The following is a 15047-nucleotide window of genomic DNA, read 5'->3' on the forward strand; positions in this document are numbered from 1 at the left end:
TAGTTGCCATAACCTTTATTCTTGTGTAGTTCTAAAGAAAAGAAGTGGTACTGTGAAGCTGTCCATAAATACTTGGTAAACCTGTAGCCACTATGATTGCAGAACTTCTGTTAAAATTTGTAAAGGTTTTCCTGAAACATGGGATGCTTTAACTTAGGATTTTCTTCATCCTGCGTCCATTCTGTGAACATCATCCTGTGGAGAACTGGAACATCCATCTCAGGATGAAGGAAACCAGGAACCTAGTATAACTATAGGAGAAAGAAACTGATAAGGATCCATTGTCAGTGAACCTCAACAGAAGACAGATCAAAATTGAAAAAGGAGTTAGAAAATGTGACATGTGCATACCAGAACTTCTGTTAAGGTGGTCTTCATTACAATGACCCCTAATACAGCAGGCAAATGGAGTTGCTGTACAAGTAACAACTGTTATAGAGAGAGCATTTTTTAAATTCTGATTAGAATGTCATGATAAACATTACAGAAAAAACGGGCAGATACCCAAGGTCAGGAATGTAGCCCTAACAGTGGTAATGAAGACTGATGGATGCAGGGTTACAGCCATCATGCAGCAGAGCAGATATTCCAGCATCGTTTCAGAGAACAGTGATTTTAATGATCTTGGATGTATGCATTTCTATACGCCCCTATTTTAAAGGAATTTGTATCCAAGTTCCTCTGTCTGGTGATATCAACCTCATTTTGCATCTCACTAAGAAATGTGGGACATGCTTCATTAAATTAAAAAGATTCAGCTATTATAGTGGTACAGAGTAACAATTTCCTTTCAACAGCAAATTTTTCAGCCTACCTTCTTTCCCCTTTCAACTACCTTAAAAACGTGGAATAATGGAATATATTTACAGCAGCCAAGATCTTTAACCTATACTAGATGACCAAGTGCAATGGAAACCAGAGTTAGGTTTTTGTCTGTGTTCATGTGAAAGAGGATACTCTATTATAGCTGTCACAGACTTCTTTGAATCTTACCAGGTTCTCAGATTTTATTAGAATTTGTGGCCATTGATAATTACATTTTGATTTAACTACCCTGATTTACAGCAGCTGGGAAATCAAACCCACATCTCTTAATAATGACATTTATTCTAACAAATTTCCACCATTCTTAATCCAGGAACTTACTTTAAACTTTTTAATTTAAATACTGATTATTAATTTCTATCTGCACTCACAATTAGTAATAAGGCCAATGCTATTACTTATTGAAAAGTCTTGAAATCTATTCCTCTATCTAACCATCAGAAAGATAGATGCAAGAGGATCTGAATATTATACAGAAGTAGGAGTTTGCTCCAAACTATATATGATTAAGTAAGGTAGTTCAAGGAGAGAGAAGAACTGTTGATAGAACTAGCTACTGATAATATTCTTCTGAAAATGGAAACTAGAAGCAATAACTAAATTAGTTTCTCAGACGAAAATTTCACATTTGCTGAAGTGAATTCTCTTAGGAAAAAGAACTTCACAAGCTCTCTTCTCCTGGCACAATGCTTCCAAAAGACAAAACAGGCACACCAGTTTTGGGAAAGACTTAGAGAGATATAAAAACTTCCCTATGATGTGAAGAGACTGGAGTAATTCTGTTCAGTCAGAAACTTACTAGAACTTATTAGAAAGATATGTGAGAGAAATAAAAAAAGTATATAGGAGGTATTTCAGACTTTTATTTATACACAACACAAGGCTCACTAATAAAAATGTATAAACCCATTTATAATCCTTTACACAACATGTAATTAAAATATTAAACTCATTGCCAGATAAGAAATAAGGGCCAAGAGAAAAATATGCTTTCTTTTTGAACTTAACATTTTTATGACCTTCATTACATTAGGGTAAAAATGTATGTAAAGACATAAGAATAAATGATCTGCTGGTTTTGAACATACATTAATCATTAATTATGGGACTGCAAAATCTTTCATTAATTTCTCATATAGGTATATTGTGCATAATTGTCCAGTGGGGGTTTATGTCTTCCTCTGAAACTCCAGTTTGTGACCACTGGTGGATAAAGATGCATCACTTGTCTTAATGAGTGGAGTTTCTCCCAGCTGCAGGTTGCACTTAGCCTACATGAACTTCAGAATAAAAGGGATGAGGCCAAGTTTCCCTCTGAGTTACCCTGGCTGAGCCCTTTTACTTCAGCGATTTTAATCCAATAGACTTGACTTCTTGGAGATTCCTAGGAAAAAGAAAAAATGGACTGAAGTATTGGGAAAAGCCAGACACTGCCCTGATCCCACAAGGCTTAAAAGGCAGGATTTCTGGTGACATAAATGAAGAACAGACATTTATCCCTTTTTGAACCTTGTGTATGCACTTAGTGAATGATTGAATAGAAGTCCCCATAGAGGAGGATGTGGCCACAGTTTAAAATATGAATCCCTAAATGAACATCCAGGATTTGATCTATGTAAGGAATACAATGGGTAATTACTTTTTTTCCTGTGATCTTCCTTTGTGTGGTTTAAAGCCAAATAGAACATTAACTTGAATGATATTGCAAAGAGTCATAAATATAATCTCTCAGCTCTAATCTCTCTCATTGTCTTGTAATAATCAAATACAAGTAAATTTATTCCCATGATGGCAATGTTAGTCTGACATCTAGATAAACAAAACCAGATATGTGCACTTATGCAGAAAACAATTTACTCTTTTTTTGTTTAAAAAGCCTTAGCCTGCATAATTACTTACCAAAGTCACACAGAAACATAAATGGAGAATAAGCAAAATGCAATTGAATTTAAGGGTGATATCATAATATTGATTTCTTACTAAAAATGGAATATGTTGCAGAAGAAGAATGATACAAAGTGAGCAGATACATGAAGCGTATATATGGCTGCAGTGTTAATGTTCATGGAACTGTCTTTGGAAAAATCTAAGATTAACTTTATGCAGTTAGTGAATAAACAATGTTGTTTCTTGGTTCACATAACCAAAAGCATTGGATGGGAGACGGGAGAATGCCCCACAGGGAGGAAGAACGAGGTTTTTGCCATACTCCTTTTTCTTCTAAAGGAGATGGACAGAAATCAACTGGCAGATTACTCTACCTTCTGGACAGACTGAAAGGAGGAAATTAATTGCTCCTCTCAGAGGCATAATTCTATGCTTCTTTATAGTAATGCAACTATATCCTGCACCAGTGTACAGGTGAAAGAAAGCTTATCTAGACTTTCATGACTAACATAAACTGTCTTAGCAAGAAACACTGTGAAGACCTGGAGGGATACATGATGTACTGGATATATAGAACACATTGTGACTCTTCTGATGAACAATCATGAAGATAAAATTATTGGAGACGATAGGAAGGAAGGATCCATTTTGGTTTTGTTTGTTTTTTCTTTTTTTCCCCAGAATTTTCTTAACAGCTTGTTCTCAGAATTTGTTTTGTAGTGGTAAAGACAATATACAGTTTAAATGGTAATGGTTATAATGGTAAAGTTTATATCCAAGAAGTCAGCATTGATGCTACAATGCTGAGTTCTTGGATATAAATAATTTGAGATAGCATCTAAGAAAAGTAGTAATGGCTAGCTTTGCAACGAAGTTCATCACTTTAACATGTGCCTATGGGCAAAATCTTGATCCTCACAAAGCCTGCTTGTAGATGAAGATTCCTAAAAGTTTTAACAGGACGTTGAGCACTACAATTACACTTACAGCCTCCATGGTTGTAATGTGCTATTCAGAAGGTTTTGAGAGCTTCAAAATCTGATCCCATCTGCTCAGATGAGATTAAAAATGAGGAACTGACAACAAGGTGATCTCATGCAACCCATCCCCCCCACCGCCCACCCCCTATTTTGCTAAATGAATGATAACAGAAACTTCAGAAAGGGAGTTCAGACTACCACTGCAACTGGAAAACGAATGTGATGAAGCAGATGTGATGAAGCTCCCGAGAGTACAGAAATTTTGCCTAGCACTGAACTGTTGGTAAAGAGTGATTAATGAGATAGGAGAGCGGAGAAAAAAACAAACATTGGGAAAGAGTTAATATCATCAAGGAACAGCACCAAGAAGTAACACAACCTCCCCCATACTTTTATGGTGATGTTTAAAATCTGATGAAATCTCATTTAACTGTAGTGTTGTTTCCTTGTGGTAGACAGGGTCTGTTTGGCTTACCTTGATAGTAAACTCACCCATTCGGTTATAAAATATGTTACTATCTTTGGTCCCATGGTTAGGCAAAATATTTGTTTGTTCTCATTGTGTTTTCCCTTACTGGCCTCCTTTAAGAATCATCTAGTGAATGGACTGAAGGTGAGGCGGGGGGAAGTGGCCTGCACCACTTACTCTTCTGCACCCTGGGCTTTTCCACTGGTCTATTTTCCACTGATGACTTCCCTGGTCAACTTAAAGTGAGCCCACATTGTTGCTGTGATGAATACACAGAAACTTTCTGAGGTTTCTAGCTGTGCTGATGGAATTAGGTATCTAAGAACAGGCTAAGTAACACTCTTGTCCTTAGGATTTGTTATTGGAAGGATTAAGAGGCTGTATGCTCAAAATAGCAATTTTTGTGGATCTGTGTTTTGGGGACCTCTGAACTCCATTTGTTACATAGGAATCCTGGGTGATTAACTTAACCTGACTCCTGCTAGTTAGTAGGGTGCTTAAAAGTTAGAGCAGCAACGAGCCAACCTTACAAACTGACATCAAGTATGGGATGCTACTTAAAGAGTCATTTCTGTCTTACAGCATATCCTTGGCCATATACTCCAACTGCCTCAAGCACTAGCAATTCATGCATGGTACAGTGACTGACTAGAAAAACTGATAAAGAAAAAGAAGAGGTTTTCAGCTAAGTAATTCCTCAAAAGCACATTTACTTCCAGCAAGAAAATAAGAAAACACCCACCATGAACAAGGTTCCGGGTTCCTGGGAACACATGTTGCCAACTAATGCCATAGGTAATGGAGACTAATAGATCAGTAAAGACAATATCCTCATGGCCTTTTTCAAGGTCACTCTAAAATCAGAGTCTGTGTGGACCTCTATGGCTAGATGTGACCCGTCTCTATGTAGTAATACAAATTGTTTTTCATTTAAAAGGATAAAGTTAGTCGGCAAATACAAGACCTTCCTAAAATTTAGTGTTTACACATTAGCACTGCTTTTTCCAAATTGTATTTTTAAAAATAATAGTATTGTATTCATTTTAATTTAAGAAAATTAAAAATAAATCATAATAATATATTTATAAAAAATGCATTTGTTTTAATATACTATTTAACTGCAGTCAATACTGTGAGCTTCAGTCAGTGTGCATGAAATAGGAGGGTTTATGTCGTTTATAAGCAATGATGTTGAAACTCTAGCTGCTGTCTTTATTGATTAAGGAGACAATGATACTACATAATTTACTTTTAATCTCTAGTGTAGTATTGAAGCTCTGACATGGTAAAAGCAGACGATGTCATCAATAGCTACACCTGCAACTCAATTGTAAGATTCAAGTACCTTAACTTTTTTTTTTGGAAAATATTGATAAACTCATTTAGGTTGGCCTCATACTTATAGATGAGGCCTGCAGAAGTTTAGCTAGAAATATTTTTTTCATAACTTGCTGTTATTCGAGAATAATTTGCCTCTTATTTTATATCCTCTGAAGACAAATAACATATGTATATAAAAGCAGCAAAAATGGCCTTTGCAATAAAAACTTTTGGGGAATAAATGTCCATAAGCTAAAATACTTTTTAAAGTCTTTTAACGCTTATTGTATAAAGATCCTTCTCATTGGGAAGCTAGTCCATATTTTTTTGGGAGGGAAGAGGGCAAGGGGAGATCAAAACAAAAAAAACTTGAATGTGTCCACAAAAATGTATCCATAAATAAAGTAACTAATAAGTGAAAAAATAAAAATGCTTGCAAAGCTTAAAATATATCGGCAGCCCTTTTTTAAACAATCATGCAAATATTGTTTAATATCTGGAAAAATTGTTTAAGATCTAGAATACTACTGGAACCTGGTATGCATTGTCAGGAAATGCTTTAAGCCAGTTATGTATTTTGCTATAAGATGAATATGAATGTTAATTAAATAGATGGAATAATCTTCATTAGCTACAAGAAAAAGGCTGATTTAACCAAGAAGCTGCTCTGATCAGTGCTAATCAGCAATTATAGAATAATATAGAATAAGATGATATATTTTGCAAAGTTCAGTGGAGAAATTACTTGTGAACTAGTGGTTTTAATAATGTTACTAATATTGGGTTATAGTTTTTAAGAAACCATTTAGCCATGTTCTGTATTCTTGGGACAGCATTGCATCACACAGGTGATTCTTAACCAGCTACAAAATCTTCCTTTGTAGAGACCAGTTCCTAATGCATCACCTTTGTGTATTGCTTTCCCTTGTCTCTGATGCAGATGTGCTGATAAAAACTTCAGAAACATTGCTTTGTTCCCCACAGCCTGATTAGAGTTGACCAAGTAGATTTTCTCAGAGTTTCTCTAGAATCAAATCTGTCCTTAGCAGCCTAAGCATTAAGAAAATGCACAAGTGGTTAAGAGACAACCTTCCAGCTCTTTCTTCATCACAGCTGCACTATGTACAGAAGGGGCAACACAGAAAATTTAGCCTAAAGTCAAGTTTCCCCAGAATGTAAAAATTCTGTGAAGTTTCTATAAACTTACGAAAACTTATGTTTGAAAAAATATGCTTGAAATTCTCTTTCCTTCAGTGAGGAAAGTAAACTTCTTTCAAAATTCATCTTCAATTCCTAGTCTTGCATAAAAGCTGCTCCAGGATTTTGATAGCAGGCACCACTAGGAATAGTTCAATTTCAGTGGTGCTCCTTGAATATACATAACATTTATTCATTTTGGATTAAATGTTTACCCAATGTTCTATTACTTCTAAGGCTGTGAGGTGGAATTAATTATGCTCTTTTGTGGGTTATGCTGAGTTATGCTAGAATGTTAGTTACTACTGTAAGCTCTTGGCAGAGAAAAGGCAGAAGTAGCAAATAAATCCTTGTATATCTAAATAATTTGTTTATGGGCTTAATGAAAATTATGAACATGAGAGTTGCAGTAGGGCAGCTGAATGGAATGAGGATAGGACAGTAGAATTTGCATTCTGCTCACCTTTGTCTAGGATGATTGTGGCAACAGGGATATCTCAGGCAACGGAAAACATGGTTAATAACATGGGAAACATAATAGGTACTCCAGCATTCTGAGGTGGTGGCTATTCCTGTGTCTTCCATGGTATTCTGGGCTATAGGGCCCAGATTATTGATCTGGTTCTAAGTGTGCAATGAAGAGGGAACAGAAATCTGACTGGATTCACAGCAGAGCCACTAGAAACTGAATTATCAGTGTGTGAACCCAGCTGTACCACTTCCAAGACCTGTTAAAGCCATGAAGCAGCACTGCTGCTTTGGCATGACAGGCACCAGAGCTATCAGACCTTTCCAAACATGTCCTTGGTTGTCACTGTTCTGTGTTTGCAGAACTGGGAGTGGTAAGGAGCAGGTTGAGAGACATCTCAGTACCTTGCAGGACCTAATTCAGTACTGAAGCTGAATGCTGTCCTGTTGCTGTTATCTGTTAGACCCAAGCTGATTCTTGCAGAGCTAATGCAATGTCTCAGCACTGCATGGCTCCTAGTGAGCCACAGCTAGCCGGCCCCATGGATTCCATGGTGAACTAGCCAGCCCACCTCCATGCCCTGAAAGGGAAAAAAATACTGAGATGGCATAAAGGTGATCCAGAAGTTGGAAACATAGGCTTCCTTATTGTGCTCTTGCACTATATTTGTAGTTTATTGATTCTGAGCAGATTAAATGTAGGATTCCAGAGTGATTTTCACCCCCCCCCCCCCTTCATACATATGATTTGTATGTGCAGGGCTTCACAAATTGACCACAGCTAGAGATAGGTCACAGGGAACAGTTTTGCTGCTGGTACTTAGGTTCCTGGATGGTTCATTTGTCCACAAAGCCAGGATTAAACAGACTGACAGATTTGGACCCCTTTTGGTTCAGAGCAGTTTGGCTGAGAGTTATTCAGCTACAACGCTAGGAATGGCCTTTAACTTTTCTGTGCCTTTCTTACAGCTTTTGGTATTTTACAGTAGAAAGCTTAAATTTGTTTATACTGTGAAAGATTTTGTACTTTATGAAAGGTGGGAGCAGATATCCTGAAGTGGATTTCATAGTGAAATGCATGTGCTTGCTTGAAAGGGATGGGTTTCAATGACAAAGTCACTTCAGCCATTAAATTCTTATTTGCTTTTCTGTATTTTAAAGTTATAGCTGTTCTTCAGAAGGATTTGAACAGTGAGGAGCAGTGCTAATTCCTGTTGGCTCTATTTCCAAAATGCCTGTTGAGAAAATTCAAGAAGGCTGTAGTTAGTAGGTTGTCTCCTGGCACATATTTCCTTCCACCTGTTTGAACTTCTCTCACAGAAAACTGCAACTTGACTGGATCAGTTTCAGTGAACTGAAATAATTCATTTCTTTAGCTGCCTAGTAAAACCCACATATTCTGAAACAATTACTGGAATATAATTTCTTGAATAACACAAATGCTGTATTTTATCCTGGTGAATAGTAAAAAAAACCCACCCAAGACCCAAATCCTTTTCAAATCAAAGTGTTATATGCAACCGTATGAACAGGGTGCTGTGGTTGTAGCATTTCAGTTTTATTTAGGCAAATAGATAAGAGTCAGAATTTGAGAGCATCAAAAATATGTAGCTCTCCCTTTTTTTGAAATCTGTAGAATGAAATTGCTCAGGAAAGCATCTTCTGCTGCAGTTGTTAAGGCTTTTTCTTTTCATACTTTCTGAGGAACCTCTTGTTTGCTGCAGCTGTCATAACTGAATAATGTTAATATTTTAATTGGACTTTTTAAGGTTGTGTGGAGTTAAGGTTTCATTTGCTCTCAAGTCAGCTTGGATTTTATGAGGCTGTGGCTTTCCTTAAAGAATTTTGCTGGGCTCTTAGTCTAGGTTATCTAAAGACATTAGCACATCATTTAGTTGCTTGGAAGTATAACCGGCATTTTGGTGTTTAAATGCTTAGTAGGATTAAAGACACTATCACATCAGAAGAGTAAGTTTTCCTTTCGTCTACATCTTTCACCTCCTACTCCCTCCCCTTCCTCCATGGCTGCCTAAATTGCTTCTCAATTTAACTCAGAGTGAAATGACTTTCAGTCTCTGAACAAAAAATATGCTCAAAAAGTAAAGCCGATTTAAAAGATTTCAGTTGAAGAAGGATCCTGCCGACTTTTCCTCACTGGATTTTCTTGGCAAAAGGTGTCTGGGGTTGGCTTCCTTTGGCTGTATTAGTGCAAAACACCTCTGGAAACAATTTCCTCAAGAGCCCTTCGTGGCTTCCTAAAACCCGCATCCCCCGTGGCTTTGAAACGCTAATTCCAGGCTAATCTAATTAGGCTAATGGCTTGCCCACCACCATGCAAGAAAGCTGCATTCTTCATTGCGTCAGACTGGCTCTAAACAGCAGGAAGCACAAACTTTGCTTTCACTGAAGGGAAAGGGTCTTTAAATAGGCAGCTGTTCAGAAGCCAACCGTACCGTGCATTTGAGGGGAAATTAAAAGAAAATCGGTACTGGTAATGAAGGAGAAAATCATATTTAAATATCGATTACGTTTTGTTTTGTCTGTGCCTCAGCAGTGTAAATCTTCATTCAAGAGGGCACAGAGTGTGAAAATGTCAGTACAACGGACATGCAGGGGTCCAGCTCTGCTCTGCTTATCCACCGCATCTCCGTGCCTTGATCGTTTATAGTAAAGATCGCAAGCCTGGGGGCGGAGAAATGTAACCTCGTCCACTCGTACAAAGGAACGGGCCGAAATCTGTCCAAGAGTTGTAAAGTTGTGAACTCGGCCTTATTTGTGAGCGTTGACCGAGAGAAGATGAGGACACCTAAGTGTGTGCAAGCCAGGCTCTGTGATCCTCATCTCAAGTTTGCTTAAGTTAGAATCTGGCAAATCTTCCTGTTAAGCAATTACTTATTTGGCTTTCTGCATTTTCTGAGCTTGCATGGCACAATTGCAAAGCAGAGTGAAATATCTCATATCGTTAAGAATCCTGAGCCGCAAGATAATAGAAAGCCTGCCACAGAAGTTAAGTCAGAGGACTTTCTTTTACCTTTCACGGACAGCTGGAGTTAAATCTATCAATAACACCGCTTTTCTTTTAGCTTTTTTTTTTTTTTTTTTTTTTTTTTAGTAACAGATGAGTCCCAGGTTTGTGATTTTTTGTTCTATTTACTGGCTACTCACTGATTTGCGTATGATGAGTCAATCTGACACTCTCTTTTTTATTCAAGATTGTTCACAGAGATATTTTTTTTCATTTCACTTGCAGAAGCAGCCTGTAAAGCATAGGGTTTTTATTTCTCCTCCCTCACCTCCCCTGTGTTCTTGCTTTGAGAGAACAGTGATTTCAGAAGTGTGTTGCACTGTAATTCCTGTCTCGGGAAGGCTGGGGCTCAATGCCGTTCTGCAGCGAACGCACTGGCGCGGAGCCCCCGACGGCAGCGACCGCCCTTCCCGCGGCGGGACGCTGGGTAAAGGGCATGAACCATCACGAAATGGACTTTCATTGATACAGCACTTGTAAGCGACTGAGCGGGAGCCGTGCACGGAACGGGACAGTACAGCAATCCCTCCCGAGACACCCATGCAATACTGCTGCCCGTGATCTCTCTCCCCTTGCACCCGGGGCGGCGTGGGTGCTGCTCCCCGGGCAGCCCCATGCCCGCTGCGGCCGGGCAGCGGGTGGTGGTGCAGATCCGCAGAAAGTCCCGCCGCCCCTTGGCCTCGGGTGCCCGGCCGAGACCCTCCCGGGCGCCGCGCCCTCGGGCCGCCGCCGCCTGCCTGCAGGTGGCGATAAGCGCCCCCGGCACCACTCGCCCCGGCAGCCCCCGTCCGCAGGCAGCCCCGGAGTGTGCGATGTACCCCGCCCCAGCCGCCAGTGCCTGTCCACGGAAAGCCGCTTCCCGCTTCGCACACCCCGCACAAGCTCCGGCGCCAGTCCCCAGGGGAAGCCCAGAGCCCCCGCTGCCCGGGAGGAGCTGCGGCGTGCAGGTTTGGAAACGGTGGGGGTGAGGAGCAGCCGTGGTGGGTTTCTGTGCGGTGTCCCCACAGCGGGGAGGGGGCGGCGGGGACTCACGGACACCTGCGCCCGCCCTCCCGGTCCGCCGGCGACCCAACGAGACGCCCCCGCGGGAGGGCTGGATGGAGGGGGGCCCTCTGGCCCCGCACGACAGACCCCGCAGGGTCCCTCCCTGCGCCCCGGGGGGAAGGAGAGGGAAAGGAGGCACGGAGGGAGAAAGCGAGGGGAAAACGGAGAGGCAGACCAGGAAGGAGCAGCGCGGGAGAGCGGCGGAGCGAGGGGCAGCAGCTCGGCGAGCGGCGGCTGGAGGGCCGCCCCCACCGCCGCCCAGGGCTGCGGGCTGGGCCGAGGCGGCGAGGATGGGCGGGCGCGGGGCGGCTCCGCCAGCCGCCGTCCTCCGAGCCTCGGCCGCCTCCCGCCGCGATATATAGGGGAGGGAAGGGTGGCGGAGCGCGGGTGCCCAGCGTGGCCAGAGAGCGATGCCTCCTGCCAGAGGAGCGCACAAGTGACCGGAGCCTCTTCCCATGCCCGTCTCCTGAAGCGAATCCCCCCCCCGGCATGGATGTGGCCAACAACACTACCTCCCCAGAGCGCTCCTCCGAGGGTGCCAGCGGCCCCGGCTTCGGCGAAGTGACTCTGGGCTACCAGCTGCTTACCTCCCTGCTCCTGGGAACGCTCATCCTGTGCGCCGTGAGCGGCAACGCCTGCGTGATCGCAGCCATCGCCCTGGAACGCTCCCTCCAAACCGTGGCCAACTATCTCATCGGCTCGCTGGCCGTCACCGACCTCATGGTGTCCGTGCTGGTGCTGCCCATGGCGGCCCTCTACCAGGTTCTGAACAAGTGGACGCTGGGGCAGGTCACCTGCGACATCTTCATCTCGCTGGACGTGTTGTGCTGCACCTCTTCCATCCTGCACCTGTGCGCCATCGCCTTGGACAGGTACTGGGCCATCACGGACCCCATCGACTATGTCAACAAGCGAACTCCCCGACGGGCCGCCGTGCTTATCAGCCTGACCTGGGTCATCGGCTTCTTGATTTCCATCCCGCCCATGCTGGGGTGGAGGACGCCCGAAGACCGCTCGGACCCCGACGCCTGCACCATCAGTAAGGACCACGGGTACACTATCTACTCCACCTTCGGCGCCTTCTACATCCCGCTTCTCCTCATGTTGGTCCTTTACGGCCGCATCTTTAGGGCAGCCCGCTTCAGGATCCGCAAGACCGTCAAGAAAGCGGAGAAGAAGAAAATCGCCGACACCTGCCTCACCCTCTCCCCGGCCGTCCTGCAAAAGAAAAGTAATGGGGAGCCCGGCAAGGGTTGGCGGCGGACCGCGGACCCCAAGCCCGGTGTCTGTGTCAACGGCGCCGTGCGGCATGGCGAGGACGGGGCTGCCCTGGAGATCATCGAGGTCCAGCGCTGCAACAGCTCCTCCAAGAGCCACCTGCCGCTGCCCAACGAAGCGTGCAGCTCCCCGCCGCCCCCCTCCTTCGAGAAGCGCAACGAGAAGAACACGGAGGCCAAGCGACGGATGGCTCTGTCCCGCGAAAAGAAGACTGTCAAGACCCTGGGCATCATCATGGGCACCTTCATCCTCTGCTGGCTGCCGTTCTTCATCGTGGCGCTGGTCCTGCCCTTTTGTGACAGTAAGTGCTACATGCCCGAGTGGCTGGGGGCAGTCATCAACTGGCTGGGCTACTCCAACTCCCTTCTCAACCCCATCATCTATGCCTATTTCAACAAAGACTTCCAAAGTGCTTTTAAGAAAATTATCAAGTGCAAGTTTTGCAGGCAGTGAAGCCTTCCGCTCCGGGACGGGGCATTTGCCACTCGCTCCATCCGCCTGTCTCCCGCTGCAGTGTCCCGCTCGCCCAGCGCCTCTACAGCGCCGGCAGAAGGGCGGGGGGTTCAGGATCCCGTTCTGCGCCCGACCCCCTCGCTCCTCTGCCCGTCGGACAAGCCCCGCAGGGCCGGGCCACCGGGGACTCCGCGGCCGCTCTCGCCTCGCCTGGCCTCCCCAGGGCTCCGCTGCCGGGCGCCGGCGCTGCCACTACCCTCCCGCTCGCCTCCCCACATCATTCTGGGTAGACTTAGAGTTTGCAGGAAGTTGCTTGTGGTCGCTGTAAAGCCACAGGGTCTGCCCAAGTAGCATCGTTAAAAATAAGCTGAAAAATGCAGAAAACCGCCGTGACGGCAGGGTTTCTTGGATTTAAGAGGAGACGGCGGGGGCTCAAATCCCGACCTCGGTCCGGCAGTGTGAGCAAGGAGGCTGAAGGCGACACCCCGAGCGGAGGAAGGAGCTTTGGGCTCGTCCCTTTTCGAACTGCAAAACGACCAAGAGGATTTTCTTGGGAAAAGCGACCGTGTTTTGTAACCTTGTAAGGTACTTAACAGCAACAACCCCGTCTGTGTTACGTGTGCGTAACCGCTCTCCTGCTATGCTAGGACCTTACAGTCATCGGGCTTCCCTTCACCACAGCGCAGGGAGGTGATGGGGTTTCAACCCTGACAGCATCCCTCACTATATGGGGATCTTTTGTAATGCCTTTGACCTAGGGTGTCCCACCAGGGATAGGCTTGGCGCTGTGCGACTGTCCGTGAGTTCACCACCGCGCACGCAGCGACACAGTGAGTTTAAGCAGCCTGTGAAAAAGCGATTCTTTTCTTTCCTTTCTTTTTTTTTTTTTTTTTTAAAGCCGCTGGAAAGTTTTTCCGGAGACGTTGTGGTTGCTCCGGAGGCAGCCAGCGTCACCTATTACTTGGGGATAGAAAAAACCACAACACAAAACAAACAACAAACACAAACAAACAACAAAACGGACTAAACCGATCAACCAAAACATTGCCATGTGCTCCTCGGCGTCGGGGGAGGGAGGGAACGGGCAGCCGCGGGGGAGTGAGCACGACCCTCCCCGCAAGCTGAGACCTACGGCGGAAGCAGCCAGTGTTACTGCGATGCCAAGGGCAGGGAGAGCCAAGCCTGGCCTGGCTGGTCCCCGCGATGCCTCTCCCCGCGGAGGGTTCCCCCTCTCCCGTCAATCCCAGCTGCTTGGCTCCGGGAAATCCGGAGTGCTTCCCCTTCCTCGCTTGGCGCAGGGCTGCAGTAGGACAGCAGGACAACCTTGCCCTCCTCACAGCCCTGCTCTCCTGTCCCTTTCCTGTTGTGCCCCTGGGGATGGGGCGTACCTCTGTGACAGGCTGCCTGAAATGAATGCTTGACCAAATACATATATATATATATTTTCCTGTTTATTTTTGTGTAATCCGTGTTACCTGTAGCTAAAAAGGAATGGTAAATCTGTGAGTCACGTGAATGTAAGTGTCCAGTCATTTCTGAACTTCAGCCGCTTACATTAAACGACCGTAGTGCTTTTCACAGCCTCAGATATATAGCTGACTTTCTGGAACTCTTATGTGACCTCATTTTCGCAATTAAAGTGATCTTTGATCTTATCTCGTCTTTGATCACTTCTAACCACCTGTGTCCTGGATGTTTCTTAAGTGCCAGAGTGTGAGAAGAGTCACCCTGCGGCGATTAGGGACCCGGAACTTGTCCCGAGTACTCGCATATCCTACGATTTTGGAGCCTCACCCGCCGGGGTGCGGGCTGGGCAGAGCCCTCAGGTACCCCGGGGCAGGAGCGGGAGCGGCGGTGGGAGCGCCGCCGTGCAGCGGATTTATTTCTCTGGTCGCCTCCTCCCCGAGTCCCGGGGACTCCTTCAAGTGCCTTTCTGCACGGTCTGCCTTTTATATTTCTTATGTTTTCCTTTGCAAACCTTCTTGCAAGTTCCTCGCCAACGACCCCAGGTGGGAAAGCATGGCTGCCCTCTGGCCCGGCACGACAGATCCCGCAGGGTCCCTTCCCTGCGCGCCGGGGGCTGCCGCCTGACCGCGGGCAG

General features: G+C 44.8%; 1 protein-coding gene across 1 annotated transcript; it reads left to right on the forward strand.

Moving 5' to 3' along the window:
• Positions 1–11611: 11611 nt before the first annotated feature.
• HTR1A (5-hydroxytryptamine receptor 1A) lies at positions 11612–14561 on the forward strand. Its single transcript, XM_030470737.1, has one exon. The coding sequence runs from the start codon at positions 11705–11707 to the stop codon at positions 12944–12946; it is 1242 nt and encodes a 413-aa protein (XP_030326597.1). The 5' UTR covers positions 11612–11704; the 3' UTR covers positions 12947–14561.
• The last annotated feature ends 486 nt before the right edge of the window (positions 14562–15047 follow it).

Source organism: Strigops habroptila, chromosome Z (genome assembly GCF_004027225.2).
Source record: "Strigops habroptila isolate Jane chromosome Z, bStrHab1.2.pri, whole genome shotgun sequence".
NCBI classification, from domain to species: Eukaryota; Metazoa; Chordata; class Aves; order Psittaciformes; family Psittacidae; genus Strigops; species Strigops habroptila.